The sequence below is a fragment of the Neovison vison genome, chromosome 6 (assembly GCF_020171115.1).
Source record: "Neovison vison isolate M4711 chromosome 6, ASM_NN_V1, whole genome shotgun sequence".
Lineage (NCBI taxonomy): Eukaryota > Metazoa > Chordata > Mammalia > Carnivora > Mustelidae > Neogale > Neogale vison.
Window position 1 is genome coordinate 202,389,621 of NC_058096.1, and position 19,297 is coordinate 202,408,917.

At 43.3% G+C, this 19,297-nt stretch overlaps 1 protein-coding gene across 1 annotated transcript in view; it reads left to right on the forward strand.

Moving 5' to 3' along the window:
• The window catches only part of DCP1A (decapping mRNA 1A), a 59,930-nt gene that overhangs the window by 30,349 nt on the left and 10,284 nt on the right, over positions 1-19,297 (forward strand). The window contains exons 5-6 of the mRNA XM_044253384.1: positions 4,963-5,101; positions 9,508-9,621. Of these exons, the coding sequence (XP_044109319.1) occupies positions 4,963-5,101; positions 9,508-9,621 (253 nt within the window). The remainder of the gene's footprint in view (positions 1-4,962; positions 5,102-9,507; positions 9,622-19,297) is intronic.

A 19,297-nucleotide genomic window follows, 5' to 3' on the forward strand; every position in this document is an offset into this window, starting at 1 on the left:
ATTTGTACATTAGGTTGGGTGATGTGCTTAGGGCTGTCAGACTGCCTAACCCCAGAGGATACCATTGACACCCAGGGCACAGCCTTCCCATCACCTGGAGGGGCTTTACTAAAGGACTTCTACTGCAGGCTCCCTCCAGGTTTCCTCTCTGACAAGTGGTGCCACGTTCAGTAGCTGGTGGAGAACTCCTGCACATGCTTTCCTCAAGTGAACTTCATCTTCACACCAATTTTAGGTTTAGTAGGCCCTAGTTCACCACTGGGTTGTATTCCAATAAATGTTTTCTATGTCGGAATCTTGGAATTGGGAGAATAATTTCATTGAATTAATGTTCTGAAGGAGGACTCACTGTTCTTTCTCAGGCCAGCCCTTGGGAGCCGCCTGGCTTACCTGTGTTGCTGGCACTGCTGGTCTGCATTCTGGGAGCCCAAGATACTGGTGCTGAGAGTGCCCGCAGTAAAACACGGCTCTGGGCAGAGCGCTGCAGCGGGCAGTGTGTTCTGGCTCACCTGTGTTTCCCTCGCACAGTTTTCTCCTGAATCTCCTCAGAGATGTGGAGCCCCCTCTGTCCAATCAGAATTCCCTTTGCTCTCCTCCAAGGTTCTTACCTACATCTTTGGAAGAAAACAGTCTTCATTTTTAGCATGTTAAAACAGGCCAATTTTACACTAATTTCTGTAAATGTGTAAGTAAATAATTAGCCCCCAAACCTAAGTTACAGGTATATTTGCATTTTACAAGAAGCACACATGGCTACGGTGACATTTTAATCTAGGACCACTCACATGTCCCGATGGGATGTTCGTCAGCCTCCTGCTTTGTTTGCTTGGGCTGTGAGCTTACAGGGTGGCCATGTTTATTACTGTGGGCACACACCCCTACAGACAATGTTCCAAATGAACTTGGATCCCTCAGGCTTGAAAACGTGAACCACACTTTCTTTTTACAACACTTTTTCTCAGGAAATTAATTAATTAAAACTGCTTTTTTACAAAGCCATTTGGTTATTTGATGACTGCTTTTTTGTAGTTTTGAAGGTTACAGCAAAGGCACTCTGCTTCTAATTACTTAGAAGACACAGATTTACTGAGTCTTGGTTATCCTGAAATCCAGAATATTTTCCTTAAATATCCAAACTTTGGAATATATTAATATATAGACTGTCTCCTGCAGATTGAGAGCTTTGGGGTCCCCAAGTGAGAACTGTATCTCTTTTAGCTTTAATGGCTATATACAGGAAACCAGTTTGAGCTTTTTATAAACTATCAAGGCCAGTGATAACCCTCATATAAGATGTCAGGTAAATGAGACAAAAGACTGAAGGCCTATCTGAAAATATTGTATGGAACAAAAATAAGGAGAGAAAAATAGAAACAGAAAGCAGAAGGGAAAAGAAGAGCCTTTGGTTTCTTTCATGAGAAATGCCCAAAGAGACACATTTGCTTATTATGCTTTCGGCTGGTTTTACTACAAGCGGGGGAGGTATTAAAAGTGATTAGAGTGCCCTCATGAAACTGTTGATAAAGAGTTCTAAGTGTCTGACCTATTTATGGCCAAAGAGAATACCTTATATGTTAACATTAACTTTGTGATAAATGGTGTTCTGGTCACCAAAGATAAAAAAAGACTACTTTATCTTTCCTTGCTCTGACTTTTGCCTGTGTACAGCCTCTGTTTGCCACATATTTCAGAATATCATCTCTGCCAACCAGAAACACAGGTGAGCCTGGGATGGACATATTATGTGTCAATAACTGTGCCTGTCGGTGCCCATCCTGCTCAATCACTGTTCCACAGCCACAATATGGTAACAATTCTCCAAGTAAAGAAATTGACATATTCCAAAAGATGTTTGAAGAAACTGAGAAGCTGTGTGGGAGAACAAGCAAACTTCTAGACCTGTACTGTATCCAAATTTGGAAATCCTCTCTAGTCAGTGGCAAAGTTGAAAATCCACTAAACTTAGGAAATGCTGACTCTCCTAAAGAGGAAATCCACTCTGCCAGAAACTTTTCTTAACAATAAACACTTGGGACGCCTGGGTGGCTCAGTGGGTTAAAGCCTCTGCCTTCGGCTCAGGTCATGGTCCCAGGGTCCTGGGATCTAGCCCCGCATCGGGCTCTCTGTTCAGGAGGTAGCCTGTTTCCCCCTCTCTCTCTGCCTGCCTCTCTGCCTGCCTCTCTGCCTACTTGTGATCTCTGTCTGTCAAATAAAGAAAAAAATAAAATCTTAAAAAAAAAAAAACTATAAACACTTGTTTATATACGCTATATGAGATTTGGGGAACTCGTGGAAGTAAGCTTTATTCCTGATTTTACAGATAGGCTTGGAGCATATTTGAGAGAAGGGCGAGAGGCAGGGGTGTTCCTCACAGAGTTTGGATCCTTTCAGAGTCCAAGCATCATTCCTGTCCCTTCCATCGTCTGGATAGCTTCTGCTTACAACAGTGGTGAGCTTTGTAAGGTGGCCTGTTCCACCGGTGAGCAGTGGTGATTGCTGGAAGTGTTCTTCCCTTTGGGGGTGCCTGGCTGGCTCAGTCAGTAGAGTACGCTACTCTTGATCTCAGGGTCAGGAGTTCAGGCTCTCTTTGGGCATAAAGTTTATTTAGAAAGAGAGAGAGAGAAGAAGGAAAGAAGGGAGGGAGGGAAAAGAAAGGAAAGGAGAAAGGAAAAAAAGGGAAAGAAAAGGAAAAAAAAAAATGTTCTTCTTTCGAATCAAAATTACAGATCCCTTCCAGGTCAGAGGGCAGAGGAGTGCCAGCCTGGGCAAGCCAGGCAGCATGGCAGCAAGCCAGGAGCATGGCAGAAATAGGCTGTGTGACCTGAGCCTTGAGAAAAGGTGGATTCAGATCGGTGCAGCCTGTAACTGAGTGTAAATACATGTCACTTGAAATAGCAATCTTTTTTTCTCCTGATTATTAAAGGAGCACCTGTTAATTATGGCAAGTGAAGAAAAGTGCAAAAAAGGAAAGTGAAATTGTTTGTGACCCACCATCAAGAAATAACCAATATGTCTCTCCAGTCTTCTTTTCCTTTGCAGCAGACCCCACAGCTGTGACAGTACAATCTTCCTTTCCCAGTATGAATATAGAAGAAACAGTATTGATTCTAATTGGTCACATCCTCATATCACATACAGGTCTTCTTTCACTCTACTGTAAAGTCTGTGATTGTACATTCATTTTAAAAATAATCATCCCAGGGTCGCCTGGGTGGCTAAGTCAGTTAAGCGTCTGCCTTCAGCTCAGGTCATGATCCCAGGTCCTGGGATTGAATCCCACATCAGCCTCCTGCTCAGTGGGGACCCTGCTTCTCCCTTTCCCTGCTTGTGCTCTCTCGCTCTCTCTGTCAAATAAATAAAATCTTTAAAAAAAAAAAATTGACCTGTCATCCTATTCAGAGCTATTAGACTCTAGATAGAGAAATGACATTATCTTAAAGTAGCATTTTCCAAACAAATCCCACCTCAGGAGAAGATTCTGTGGTCAAATAAACTTGGGAAAATTTATAAGCCCACCGTTCTTGGAGAATCATAATACATGTTAGAATGTTAAAAACTCAGAATGATTCTGCTGTTTAAAAAATAAAGGTTCTGGGGGCACCTGGGTGGCTCAGTGGGTTAAAGCCTCTGCCTTCGGCTCAGGTCATGGTCCCGGGGTCCTGGGATCGAGTCCCACATCGGGCTTTCTGCTCAGCAGGGAGCCTGCTTCCTCCTCTCTCTCTGCCTGCTTCTCTGCCTACTTGTGATCTCCATCTCTCAAGTGGATAAATAAAATCTTTAAAAAAAATAAAAATAGGGACGCCTGGGTGGCTCAGTTGGTTGAGCAGCTGCCTTCGGCTCAGGTCATGATCCCGGCGTCCTGGGATCGAGTCCCACATCGGGCTCCTTGCTCGGCGGGGAGCCTGCTTCTCCCTCTGCCTCTGCCTGTGCTTGCTCTCTCTCCCTTTCTCTCTGACAAATAAATAAATAAAATCTTTTTTAAATAAATAAATAAATAAATAAATAAAAGTAAAGGTTCTGTTTAGTATTGTTTAATGTTTTCAAATACAAGAACCATCCCACACACATTAATGGGAGCTCCTAGGCAGGCTGTCTTAAAGCAGTGAACATACACTGAGCAGCCTGTTCTTTTCCTACTCCTGTTATTCAAAAACAAACAAACAAAAACTCAAAACTTTTGCTCCTGAATTATTTTATTGCCTATCTTTATCACTATCCAGAAGGTTCTCAGTTCATACAGTTATCAAGCTGGGTCTGTGCCCATAATAATCTGTGGCTGATAAGCCTGTTCATTAAAGCTGGGATTAAAACCTAAGTGAACTTTAAAAAGAACCTATCAGTGGCATTCTTAACCTTCAACTTTTCTTGCTTTATGCATTTTCAAGTGCAGAATTAGCATAAGCACTCATCAGAATAAAGAGCATTGCCACAATCACCCTGACCTCAGCCACCCATTCAGTGATTTCTAAGAAGAGAATAAGGGAAACCTTTGAAGATTCCCTGAGACCTCTCTTCTCAAGAAGGTCCTCTCCCTCTTCGGTAGGTCAGTGTTGGTACAAAATTTGCACAGTGGGCTCCTCAGCTCTGCAGCCTGTCTTTGTCTCGCTGGCATATCCATTTGAAAATGTACTCTACCTGGTACTTGAATGAGTCTGAGAGTCTTCAAAAAAGAGAAAAATAATTTCATCTTTTTTAACTCACTGCTCCCACCAGTGCTAGAAGAGATTCCATACTTCTTTCCTAACAGTGAGACACCATCAGTCGGCATCACTGTGCATGAGCTGGTGAAGCAGTGAGTCACGTAGTCCCAGGATGAGGTAACCGAGGCCCTGCGTTTGTATTGTATTTGTATTTGTGTTCTACGACGTTCTTTCCTTTTCCTGAGAAGACGAGCACCAGGAGATTTCATGGATCAGGTTGTGTCTAAAGAAGTCTTTCTGAAACCTGTTTCTCTTCCGCTAGTGTTGTAGAAGAGGAGACACGGCGGTCCCAGCAAGCGGCTCGGGACAAGCAGAGTCCCAGCCAGGCCAATGGCTGCAGTGACCACAGGCCCATCGACATCCTGGAGATGCTCAGCAGAGCCAAGGATGAATATGAGAGGGTGAGATGCTGACTGGGAGGACCAAGACGGGAGGAGGCCTGCCAGGGTCTCATCCGCTGCAGAAGTTAGCTCAAGGCCAGGAGAGATCATTAGTCCAAAAAGAAAGTGCATCTTACTGTTTCTAGTCCAAAAGACAGGGAAAGAAATTGGCTTATCTCAGAGTCCTTGAGTTGGCATGAAAGTGCAGAATGTTCTTTTTCTGTCATTACTATGGGAGAAAATGGTTTCAGGGTGCAGAAGTTAGCCTGCAGCAGGTAGTTCTGAAAAAGCTTCTTGCCTGTTGTTCACCCCTGCAGTCTTTGCTAGGGCTTAGGAATTTATGTAGTCTGATCATTTGCACCCGCTAGTACTAAAGGGTGTATTTATGGTCTGTAATTAGTGGTGGATTCACGGCCTTTAATAAGCAACATTTGGATTTTACCCACATGTGAAGCTTTTCTAGAATACTTTTTTTTTCCTCTCTCTCTTTTGTGTGTTAGTTTAAAAGTTAAATGATAACATTTCCTCCCCAGGTTGAATAAAATGGAAGTTGTAGTGTATTTGTTAATTTATTTAATACACACTTACGAACTGTCTACTGTGTGTCAGGCAGTGCATATTTCCTTAGTGGTCTTCAAACTGCGCATGTGGCTTTGGAACTGTCCTGGCTTTTTGCTTGACTCGGGCACTTCGGAGCCCCACGCTTCCTAGGAGCAGGACTGAAGGTTCCCACTGCGGCACTTTGTTGCTGTGGAATTGTAATTGTCACCTTACTCTTTACTCGTATTTTGTTAAGTATTTTCTTTCATTTTTTGTGTAATCCTCACCTCACCCAAAGTTTAAGGAATAAGGTATGAAAACCACTCTCTGGTGTGTTTCCCAAACGGTTCTGCTCTAACACTAGCCTCTGCATGGTTAGCAAATGATCCTTATGGAAAGGTTCCAGCTGGTCAAGTGAGTTAAGGAAACATTGTTTACGTGGCTCCCCCTCCCCCCTCTTCATGGGGCTTTACAATGCTCAAGACTCTGAGAGGTCCTATAGTAAATTCCCAAGTTAATTTAACCACAGGACCATTTTTCACATACTCCCCTTTAGCATCTCAAGAATCTAGTCTAGGAAGCAAACTTTGGAAGTAATGCTCTGGAAGGGAGTTTCCTCTGACAAAGGAAGTTCTATTTAGACACCAAAGGAAGGCCCATTTCCGGTGTAGAGAAGTATACAGTGGAGTCCATGAGAAGTTTCAAGTTATACCAAATGCCTCACTCAGTGTATCATAGAAGAGAATTAGGAGGAATTTCTGGATCTGTGAAAATTAATATAGGAAAAGCAGTCATCTCTGTAGTAGATTCACTGATGTCTAGGGAACTGGATGAGAATAAATTTTAAGAATCACTTTTTGTACTTGCAAGTCACCTTATATTCCCCCCAGATCCCCTCATATCCTTAATAAGATCTGGATTATCTACACAGATGCCTCTTTCAGTTTTTGTAGAGGCTTTTCTGTGTTCTGATTAACAGGTAACTAATAAACTCAGGGCTCCGTGACACATACGTAGTGATGACTAGGTCACAGTGCTGCCACACAGGACAGAAAGTGTCGGGCCTGTCACCAGAACTGGCGTTCTAGAAGGAGCCCCAGCCTACCCCTCAGGCTAAGGAGAGAGGGGCCACAAAATGAAAGAGGAACGGAAGCTTAGTTTTTGTACACGGAGCTATCAAGGAACTTGAAGTCAAGCAGGCAGTCTGAAAATCTGACCTGTTTTCTGGTTAATACACATTGTGAAAGTAAGAATATGGGGAACACTGTAGTAAATAACTGTTGTAAAGAAAATGTTCCCATGGTATGGGATAAATAAAATGTCTAAAACTAAAACCTTTGGGAACTTAGTCAAATCTTTGGTAATTACTTGATGACGTATTATTTCTGTTTTGAAAACAATCTGTACATAGACGGAGCTTCCTGAAAGAACAGTTTTGTTTCTTATCTGCACTTGCCTGTCATCTCACCAAATGGGCTTGGTATTAGCAGTGACCCATGAATTCATATCTCAATGTTTGCGTGCACGCTCTCAGCTGCGGCATGGTTCCAGATGGCTCCTTCGTTTATCTTTAGGTAGAGACTTAGATTGACAGAGTCAAGGGCAGGGTACAAACCACACCTCAGCAATGGGATGTGCTCCCAGTCCTAAAACCCCCCATCCACTGTGTGTCATGCAATGAATGAAATTCCAGATTTTGGGGTGAAGGATTTAAATAGAAACTGCTTGGAGATCAGAATAGTCTATGGTAAACCCCTCCCTGGCAGTCCCATAGTTTGTTTCAACCAACTTACCTTTTTTAACATAAAGAAAGATAGCTAAGCCCACAGTTCTTTACAGTTGCTCCTTGTTGCGTTGCTTCTAACTGCAGAAATTATCCTAGATTTTTGTGGGGTTGTTTGTATTTTATATTTAAAGATTAGAGGAGAAGAAAAAGACACAGTCCCACCACCTAGAAATAATTACTGATAATACAGGATTATGTATCCTTCCAAAAGTATGTATAAATATGTCCCAGTATGTGTGTGGTACATTTTTCTACACTACTTTTATTAACTAGTTTTAAAAGTCTATTTTATTAACTCTTTCATAACTAGTTTTTTTCCCAAAGAGCAATGTCTTTGTGAGTCCCTGTGAGATTTCTTTTGGTAGAATGAAAAGTCTTTGAAAAAGAGAACAGTGATATTAATAGCTGCATATTTTTCCTTCCATGCCTTACATAAACAATACACTGGGGGGGTTTTGTGAGTCTCTTAAGAACTCAGAAGTATATCCTGTAGCTAAGTCTTCGTGTTGGACATTTTCTCTTAAGGTAAATTACTTGAAATGGAATTGGTAGATCAAAGGATTTTGACTTTTTTTTTTAAACATATAATGTGTTACTCGTTTCAGGGGTACAGGTCTGTGATTCATCAGTCTTTGGGGAGGGTATGTGCTGTGGATTTTGACTTTTTTTTTTTTTCTTTTAAGATTTTATTTATTTGACAGAGAGAGATCACAGGTAGGTAGAAAGGCTGGCAGAGAGAGAGAGAGAGAGGGAATCAGGCTCCCCGCTGAGCAGAAAGCCCAATGTGGGACTCGATCCCAGGACCTTGAGATCATGACCTGAGCCGAAGGCAGTGGCCTAACCCACTGAGCCACCTAGGCGCCCCGGATTTTGACATTTTTAAGGTTTTTACCAAATATTGTAAAATTAACCTCAAGAAAGTTTTTGATTGTCCACTTCCCCCAATCCATACAAATACTAGAGTGTCATCAACATACTCAGGAAACTTTCCAAGAACAGTCCTGCACATGTATGAAAAAATATCTGAAGTTCCAGAGACCTTTTAAAGCATAACCCATCTTGTAGCTCATGTTGAGATAATATAGGAGACTCAGCTGCCCCCCAAACCACATGGGCTATGGGAGCACGTGCAGCGGGTCAGGGCGGACCCGATGCAGACAGAGCCTGGCCCGGCATCAGAGGGTCACCTGCAGCTCAGCTCCGGCTCGTTGTTGCCAAGGTATCCAGCCTCTACCTGAAAATAACAAGCTGGGATTTTTATGTGCAAACTCAATTTTTAAAATGCTTCTGAACATTTTATATCTTCTGTTCTGGGAACTTGCTGTGAGCAGTGTTTTGAGCTTTTCTCTGATTCAGTTTAATTCCAGGCATTCTCCATAATGTGTTGATACAGGATGATGGTGGTGTTGCATAAAGAGGTGGTGGGAGATGAAGCTGTTTTATAAGCAAGTGAAATAGTTGAAGGGGGTTAAGAAGTATAGGCTGCCAGGTAAAAACGAGTGAGTCCCGGGGATAAACAGTACTGCACAGGGAATGTAGTCAGTAATGCTGTAGAACTGTCTGGTGGCCACACTTTCCTCATGGGCACTGTGTGACCTGGAGAATTGTCCGCTACTTCAGTACTAGATGTTTCCAAAAAGTACTTCATAGGCTTTCCCACACTCTTTCACCTCTAGGTAACTGGGAAACACTGAGTAAAAGATGTTCTGAAATAAGGATTAAGTCATTTGAATAGGAAAAAAAATGCCTCTTGGCCATTCTTTTAACATTGGAGTGCCTAACACTGTGCTAAAAAAAGAAAAGGAAAAGAGAAAGAGAAAAAAACCTAAAAAAGATCACTAGATGGATGTGGAATTACACACTCTAGAAACTAAAGTGACATTTGAGCTCTCTGATCCAGCATCTGCTGACTATTACACATGTCAAAACAGACACCATAAACAGTTCAGAGCAAGCTATCAAGAGACTAGATTTTAAAAAAAAAAAAGCCCCAAACTTCAGCCCAGGGACATGTTAATTTTGATAGCTTAGTATATATGATGTTTTGCTACCCAAATAATAGCAAAGTTTTCACATGATATACTTTTCCTTTTAATTGCAGAACCAGATGGGCGACTCCAATATCTCCAGCCCCGGGTTACAGCCAAGTAGTCAGCTCTCCAATCTGGGAAGCACCGAGACTCTAGAAGAGACGCCATCGGGGTCACAAGACAAGGTCCGTACAACTAAAGCCTTAGCTAAATACTACAGAGTAGTATTTTGTAAGGGTGTTAACACAGTGTTATATGATTTGTCATTTATCTGTCAAGGTGCATACCAGCAGCATGCTAACATCCACTTCTATCATTTGTCCGTTTTTCCGTCCGGATTTTGCAGGAGTCCCCACTCTCGTTGTAGAACTTTTGCCCTTACCACCCTCTTACCTCTTCTTCACTGAGCCACCAGAGTAACCCTGATCCGACCTAAGTGAGATTATGGTGTTCCTCTGCTTAAAACATTCCAGTGGTGCCCCCTCTCACTGAATCAGTCATGCCAGTGGTCCCCCAGGCCCGACCTGCTCTGGCCCCCAACCCCTGCCTCATCTTCTCTCTCTGCCTTGCTCACTTAGCCCCAGCCTCGTTGGCTCCTCTGCCTTTCCATGCATGTGCCAGACTCACCCCTGCGTCAGGACAGGCCTTTACACTTGCTGTTCCCGTTGTGTGGAATACTTTCCTCCCAGACTGGGTTTGTTCCTTACTTCTTTCAAGTCTCAAGTGTTCTCCATACGGGTGAAGCCTTGTGTGGTCACCCTGTTTTAAGGAACAATCCTGCCGTACTGCTGTCCTCTATCTTATTTTCTCCCTATGACTTCACCAGCTGACAAGGTTTGTGATACTCTTTACTGGGCATACTGTGTCTCCTCCCCACCTAAGTGTAAGCTCCACAGGGACAGACGGTTTTGCCTGCCTTGTTCATTGCCGTATTTTCAGCACCTAGCATCTATCATGTTTGTTGACTGAATGAGTTTTCTTTATAGCCAATGACTTGATAAATGAACAGATACCAAGTATAAAACCCACGGGGTTTTGGGGGGGGGGTTGTTTTGTTTTGTTTTGTTTTAAGATTTTATTTATTTGACAGAGAGAGAGCACAAGTAGGCAGAGCCGCAGGCAGAGAGAGAGGGAGAAGCAGGCTCTCTGCTGAGCAGGGAGCCTGATGTGGGACTCAATCCTAGGACCCTGGGATCATGACCTGAACTGAAGGCAGCCACTTAACTGACTGAGCCACCCAGGCACCCCAAAACCTATAGTTTTTTGTTTTTAAAGTTATTTATTTATTTATTTATTGGACGGAGGGAGAGACCACAAGTAGGCAGAGAGGCAGGAAGAGAGAGAGGGGGGAAGCAGGCTCCCCGCTGAGCAGAGAGCCCGTTGCGGGGCTCGAGCCCAGGACCCCAAAACCCATAGTTTTTTAACTAATCTTTTTACTTTGAGATAATTACAGATAAACATGCAATTATAAAAAAATAATACAGACAGATCCCACATACCCTTTACCCATTCCACACTAACGACAGCTTGCAGAGTAAAGTACAGCATCACAACCAGGATATTGACAAAGTCTGCCCATGTGGTTCACATGGCTCAGTTGTCTTCACATTCGTTTCTGTGTGTTTGTGCATATATGTATCTCTGTGTGATTTAATGTCCTGCATAGCTCTGTGTATCCACTCCCATGGTCAAGATCCCGAAGACTTACATCAACACAAGGGTCTTTCGTGTTGCCCTTAACATTGTCACACTGACTCCCCGTTACACCTTCCTGCCTTTCCCCTCCTCCCATCCCTAGCCCTGGCAGCCACTAGTCTGTCCCCATTCTATAATGTCATTTCAAGAAAGTTACATAAATGGAATTATATAATATATAACCTTTTGGGAGTGTCTTTCTTCACTCAGCATGATTCCTGGAGATGTCATTGAAATTATTGGGTTTATCAGTAGTTTGTTCTCTTTGTTCTCTTTTATTCTGCCGCCCAGTCAAGTGGGAGTACCAAGATTTGTTTAACCATTTCTAATCATTTGCCTGTTGAAGGAACATCTGGGTTGTTTTCAGTTTTTAGCTATTGCGAGTAAAGCTTCTGTGAACATTTGCACACAGGTTTTTGAACACTTGTGCACAGGTATTTGTACACAGATTTCCATTCCTCTGGGGAAAATGGTAGGCATGCAAATGTGGGTCGCTTGGTAATACCATGTGTTAGTTTATTAAGAAACTGCCATAGATGGGATGCCTGGGTGGCTCAGTGGGTTAAGCCTCTACCTTTGGCTCAGGTCATGATCCCAGAGTCCTGGGATCGAGCCCTGCATCAGGCTGTCTGCTCTGCAGGGAGCCTGCTTCCTCCCCTTTCTCTCTGCCTGCTTCTGCCTACTTGTGATCTCTCTCTGTCAAATACATAAATAAAATCTTAAAAAAAAAAAAGAAAGAAAAGAAAAAAAAAGAAACTGCCATAGAGTTTTCCAGAGATGTTGTACCATTAACATTCCCATCAGCAATGTATCCATAATGTTTTTAAGTGTTTAGGTGATAACTTAAGCCAGATTTTTTATACTGCATTCCCATGCTCCATTTTTACTGTATTTGCATTTAGAGTTCTGAAGGTCAAACGTTTGTTAAAAGTTGTGCTATATAACATCTAATTTTTACAAAATAAATGTTGAGGGAGAGAAGGAGCAGACAGCATCCCTGTGTTCCTTCTTGCCTGGTGTATCAGCCCGAGTGTTCACTGGGCCAGTCACATCCCCTTTTTGACTCATGAGTCACTTCCCCTTTCCTTTCTTAGTCCTGGGATTAAGGATTCTTGTGCTGCCTAACTCCCAGAGCAACGGTGAGAACCAAATGAAGGAACAGATCCAAGACTCAGAGAACCATTTAGAACACAGACCTTGGGATAGAAGAGGTTTCCTATTACAAATCCATATTATAGTTAAAATTAGGCTTGGGGAATCAGTGCCTGCTTTCTGAAAAGACAGACAAAAAAGTTGCCAGTGCCGAGCCCAGTATCTGGAGTCTGGCCTCAGCACTGCAGCAGACCAGCCTTGTCTCTCGAGAGTCTGGCAGGTGCCAGGCCGCGCTCTTCTTGACTAAATGGGCACGGAAGCAGGTTGGAGCAATACCTGTGGCCACGGCCAGGGAAAGAAAGGCAGAGAGGAAACAGTAACTGTGCAGAAATTTCCAGGCAAATGAAAACAGACAATACCCTTGGCTTTGTTTCTTAAGTCCCATGGCACCTAGTGTTAGCATCATTTTTATTGTACAGAAAATAGCTCTTCACACAGAAATTATAAAACCGTGAGATGAAGCTAGCATTAATATCATTATTGTGTGTGTGTGTGAAAAGTGAGACCCAGGGTAATTTTGTAAAAATCTGGTTGCTTTAGGATATGAGCATTTTCTTACTGGTATATAATTAACACATAGTAAACAAATGTCAAATCTCAAGTGTAAACCTTAAACTTTCTAAAGATGTAACTTTTAAACATTGTAACTACCACCCAGATAAAGAGATACAAAATTTCCACTGTCTTAAAAGCAATAATGACTGAGTTCATTTGTCACAAATAGGGTAACTGCACCGAAAAGGAATCGTAGTCATTAAGTTTAAGGACAATTATTTTCATGCACAGATTCTGTTGTATTATACATTAAAGACTTTGTGTAATAAGCTTTCAAGCCAAGTTAATAACAGATGGGGGGGTGAAGAAGTGGACCCGGAAGAATGCCTTAAGAGCCATAAAACACTGTCCATTGAAAGATGAAGGGAGTGATGAGCTGTGTATGCTCGGCCTTCCAGCAAAAGCACCAGTGACGGATCTGTGGAGACACATGATTGAAGTGGACACACAGAGAATTAGACCCTCTGAGGAGCACTTTCATTCACACATCCCTCTGAAAGTCCATTTTCTAGGCCACAGTGACAGAACTTTGTAGAATATTGGGATCTGGATAATGTCAGAAGCCATGTGTTTGTCTAAAATTATCTTAAAGCCATCAGCAGCCCTGCACACAGATAGTACACTTGTTGGGCAACACTGCCATCTGGTGCCCCGGAGGGAGTAATGCCGTCAACTCTTCACGGATTAAATTCCATTTCAGTTTCATAATTCACTTGCTAAAATTCCCTTGGGACTATTTATCTAGTACATTATATATAGATATATATAAATTGGCGGGGGGGGGGTCCTGGGGTTAAGAATAATGCATAGGAATATAGGGGCACCTGGGTGGCTCAGTCAGTTAAGCATTGGACTTCAGCACAGGTCATGATCTTGGAGTCCTGGGATCGAGCCCCATGTTGGGCTCCCTGCTCAGCAGGGAGTCTGCTTCTCCTTCTCCCTTTGCCCTTCCCCTGCTCATCTATCTCTCTCAAATAAGTAAGTAAATTCTTTAAAAAAAAATAGCTTCTGGTGTGCCCAGTACACTGACCAGGTAGGAAATCCGACATGGACACCATAGATCCAGACAGAAATAGGAAATTCCCTAACTGGTGAGAGCTGTGGGGTGAAGGAATAATGTGAAGCCTAGAATTTTGTTGTGCACCATACATTGTTGCTCCCTGAATTCCATTTCGCAAGGGGAATGGTCAGACTAAAACTTGATAGAAGTGAAGCATTGCAAAACATAGAATTCAGACAAAGGAAGAATAAAATTCACCTTTTCTGTGGATGAGGGAAGATGAATTCATGAATAAGTAAGGCCAACTACTCGAGCAGCCTGGCAGTTTTTCTGGTCGTGGGCGAAGAAGGGAGAGAGGGGTCCTCTCAAATGCAGAGACTATAAAGCTTTTGTGTGGAGAAGCATGCTTTGTTCACTTCCCTCTCATGACTGATTCAGCCAGTGATATGTATTTCTAAAAGTGAGTACATTCTGACCTGTAGCTGCCCCTCAGTTATTCAAGCTGTCGATACACCTCTGTTTTCTAGAAGTCATTTTCACCATCCAGTTGATCAATTCACCTGGAATATGTTGATATATCAGTCAGTACAGGGCATAATGATTAAGAACGTGGACTTATCAGGGGTGCCTGGGTGGCTCAGTGGGTTAAGGCTCTGTCTTCAGCTCAGGTCGTGATCTCGGGGTCCTGGGATCGAACCCTGCATCAGGCTCTCTGCTCAGCGGGGAGGCCTGCTTCCCTCTCTCTCTGTCTGCCTGCTTGACAGAGTCAAGCACTGGTGCTTTCTCTGTCAAATAAATAAATTTAAAAAAAAAAAAAACAAGAACATGGACTTATCATGAGGACTAGGTTGACTCTGGTTCTGTTGTACTTGGGTGTCACCTGCAAGATGGCAGTGATAACAGGGTGGCCCTCACTGATCCGAAGAGTAATGCATGTGAAGTGCTTAGCACAGGGCCTCCCACTCGGTGAGTGTTCTGTCTGTGGCTTCTCTGCTTGCCATCGTAACTTCATCTGTCCCTTCTTAGGTGAGATTCCCCTGAAACCCTATGCCCTGCTATGCATCCTATTCCAGAAAAAGTCTGAGAATGTTTCTGGCCAGGCAGAAGTTAGAGGGAGGCCCCAATGGAGAAATCTGGAAACTTTCTGCTGCTTTTGCTGTCAGGGTTCAGGGCTTTCCCATATGGATTCATTTTTTAATGTGAAGTCAATTTTAAACCATTAGAAATACCTTTCTTTAAAGTGTAAAAACATTCCAAGTGTACATGCAGGTAATTTTAATTTTTCAAAAGTTGAGTTACGTTCCATTGGACAGGTGAAAATTGCTACCTGAATAATTGCCATGTTTTTAAGGCTAAGGTATATTTCATGTTGAATTTTCCCAGGTCCTGTTATTACTCATTCTTTTTTTTTTTTGAGGGAGAGAGAGAGAGCACGCACATATGAGCAGGGAGTTGGGGGAATGCGGGGCAGAGGGAGAGAGAGAATCCCAAGCAGACTCCAAGCTCAATACAGAGCTGATTCAGGGCTCTGAATCCTACTACCCCGAGTTCACAACCTGAGCCAAAATCCGAAGTTGGACAGTTAACCGACTGAGCCACTCAGGTGCCCGAATCCTTTTCTTGTAGCATAAAAATATTTGTATTCTTACCTGGGAAAGACTCAGGTTTCCACAAAATAGCCCCAATATGGTCTGTATTTTTCAAAATATATTTACCTAAATACTTTTGCTATGTATATACATCTGTATGAAATAGAACATAGTGGTAAAGATCTACATAATTTGTGCTAATGAATAATAGTTGGTGTGGTTTTCAAGTACTTTTTTTGCCAAGCAGTTTTGACCATTTTGTTCTAAACATAATGTGTATGAAAAAGAATTAACCAGGGGTGCCTGGGTGGCTCAGTGGGTTAAACCTCTGCCTTCGGCTCAGGTCATGATCTCAGGGTCCTGGGATCGAGCCCAGCATTGGGCTCTCTGCTTAACAGGGAGCCTGCTTCCTCCTCTCTCTCTGCCTGCCTCTCTGCCTACTTGTGATCTCTGTCTGTCAAATAAATAAATAAAATCTTTTTAAAAAAAAAAAAAAGGAGGGGGGAATTAACCCAATTCAAAAATGGGCAAAGGACTTGAATAGTCATCTTCTCAAATAAGATCTAGAAATGGTCAGCATGCTGGCAAGAGTGTTGAGCACCCAGAACCCTCTTGCAGCACTGGTGGGGAAGTAAAATGTTGCGGCAGCTTTGGAAAACAGTATGACAGTTCCTCAAAAAGTCAAATATGGGATTACCATATGAACCAGCAATTCTGTTCCTGGGTATATACCCAAAAGAATTGAAAACAAGGATGAAGACAAGTACTTTTGCACTAATGTTCACAGCAGCATTATTCACAGTAGCAAAAAGGTGGGAACAACTCATGTCAATCCTCAGATGAATGAATAAATGAAAGGTGGGATGTGCAGATGGTGGAGTACTAGTCAGCGTTTGTAGAAGGAAGGAGACTCTGACACCTGCTACAGCGTCGATGAGTCTCAAGGACATGACGCTGGGCAAAGGAAGCTGGTCACGAAAGGACAAATATGATGTGACTGCACTTGAACGAGGTGCCCAGAGCAGGCAGATTGATAGGAACAGAAAGTCAAATGGAGATTATCGGGGCTGTGGATGAGGGAAGGAAATCTTGGTTAGTTACACAGCAATGTGAGTGTCCTGAGTGCCGCTGAGTTCTACACTCCCATGTCGTTATACTGCTAAATTTGGGTACATATATTTACCATAACTTTTTTTTAAGATTTACGTATTTGAGAGAGAGAGCATGAACTCAAGTGGGGGGATGGGCAGAGGGTGAGAATCTTAAGCAGACTCTGCTGAGTGCAAAGCCTGGTGGAGAGCTCTGTCTCACTACTCTGACATCATGACCCACGCTGAAATCAAGAGTTGGACTCTTAACTGGCTGAGCCACCAAGGCACCCCTACCGTAACTTTTAGAAATAGGGGGAAAAGGAATTACATTTGTGCTCCTCAGTAGGCCTTCATAACGCCAGAGATCCAGAAGTAAGTCAATATTCGCCTGGGGGAGATGGAACCTGTGCATCCTGCTCCAGTTATGTGCCCTGGATGGAGAATTGTGTCCCAAGTGAGAATTCACTGTCTGTTTTGAGTTACACTGAATGGATTTGAAATGTTAAACAACTGTCTCTAATGACTCCTTGCATCAGGGAACGACAGGGTGATATTATAATAACTCAACCTTGAGAGCCCATCAGGTGCTGTGTTGTTATTTTACATTTTGCGGGTATGATATTCCGGAAGGATTTGATGAACTTTTAATATCCCAGTGTATTATGTGATGTTCCCTAAAACATGGAAACAACTTTATCTTGATTGCTGTTAAGACTGTATGGTGTTCATAAAATGAGAACCGCCAATGTCCACTTACTGAATGCTTGTTGGGCACCAGACATCACGTTGAGAATTTCATTTTCACAGCAGCTCTGGGAGGTAATTGCCACAGTTGTCCCCATTTTTCAGATGGGGGAACTCAATAGAGAGACTGTCATTTCCCCAATTAACAGCTGGGAATTGAACCTAGGTATCTTTGATTTCAGATCCGAAGCTATACAACTTTTTCAGAAGTAGAAAAATAAATAAATGAAAGCATACACATCTTTTGCACTTTTTTACCTCCACAGTATATAATAGATGTCAGTGCTGCCTTGTATCTGAACCAAGATCCTGAATCTAGAAAATCCCCTTCAGGTGTTAGAAGTGTTGTGACAAGGTAGTCTCACTAGTCTCGCTCAGCATGTTAATGGGGGGTCGAATCTGCCATTTGAGAATCCCTTCAGTTAAAAAAGCCTCTTGTCATGTTAACTTGCCAAGATAGATTACATTAATTCTGTTTGTTAAGTACTTTCTTTTTTTTTTTTTTTTGAAGATTTTTATTTATTTATTTGACAGAGATCACAAGTAGGCAGAGAGGCAGGCAGAGAGAGAGCAAGGAAAGCAGGTTCCCCGTGGAGCAGAGAGCCTGATGCGGGGCTCGATCCGAGGACCCTAAGATCATGACCTGAGCCAAAGGCAGAGGCTTTAACCCAGTGAGCCACCCAGGCGGCCCTGTTGAGTATTTTCTAACGGGGCACTTGGGTGGCTCAGTTGGTTAACCATCTGCCTTTGGCTCAGGTCATGATCCCGGAGACCCAGGATCGAGCCCCGCATCAGGCTCCCTGCTCGGCGGGAGTCTGCTTCTCCCTCTGTCCTTACCCCACTTGTTTTCTCTCTCTCAAATAAATAAGTAGAATCTTCTTTAAAAAATGTTTTCTAAGAAGTGGTTTAGTATGAAATTCGTTTTTTACAACTGCGGGAGGCCTCCGCGTCTTCACCACTGTTACCGCGCCCCACCTACATTCTCCGCAGCCCCAGCAGCCGCACTGGCGCCACTCCCCCAGCAGGTGATGCGGGAGACTGGACAGTGGCACTCCCTTAGCTTTCTGACCCTCAGAAGTGCGCTCCCCGGCAGCCTCAGTCCTGGGTGCCGGCCGCCTTTCCCACCCCGCCCATCCCAGCGCGGTGTCCACGGCCCCCGCTAAACCCCATTGGGGTGTCCCACCCACCCCGCCCTTTTCAGAAGTTCGCATGAAGCCACTTCTGCTTTTAGGGAAGACCTGTATCAGTACCTGTCTTGCTGACTGAAAGAAATCCAAAGAGGATTTTTGCTTTTATGAGAAAAGGTAAAAAAGCAAAAATAACATTTGGCGTTTGTGTGGCAGCAGGCCACCACAGAGGCAGTGATACCCTGCGCAGAGCCAGTGGCCCGCCGAGCCCCTGCCCTGGGAACCGCACTCAGCATCCCTGGGTCTTAAGCACCTGCACTTTGTCTCCAAGTATTCTGTGCGTCTGTTAGCAGGATCTGTGCTGAGGTATCTGAAAAGCTGAAGAGAGGGGCACCGGGGGGCTCAGTCAGTTGAGTGTCCAGCGCTTGGTTTCAGCTCAAGTCATGATCTCTGGGTCATGGGATCCATCATGTCGGGCTCCATGCTCAACGAGCAGTTTGAGATTCTTTCCCCCGCCTCTGCCTCTCCCCACTGCTAGCTCTCACACACAAATAAATAAAATCTCAAAAAAAAAAAAAAAAAAAAAGCAAAAGATACTATTCTGGGGTCTAGAAATGGTCAAAAATTTTCCATATGAATTAATAATAATCGCTGCTTTACTTTCTGCCATTGTGGCTTAATGAACATTTCCTAGGCACACTCCACGTGCAGATAGCCGGGGAAACCTGTAATTATTGATCACACGGATGAAAGAGACATTTGCCTGAGGAAAAACTGCGCTTTTTTCCTGTAGAAATGTTGTACCCTCCTGCTCTCGTGCTTGTGCTTCAGGTGCAGTGTGGTTCCGGGCCTTTCTAGGCCTTCTCAGGTGCCGAAAGCCATGTGTTTCAGTGAATTGTCTTTTTCTA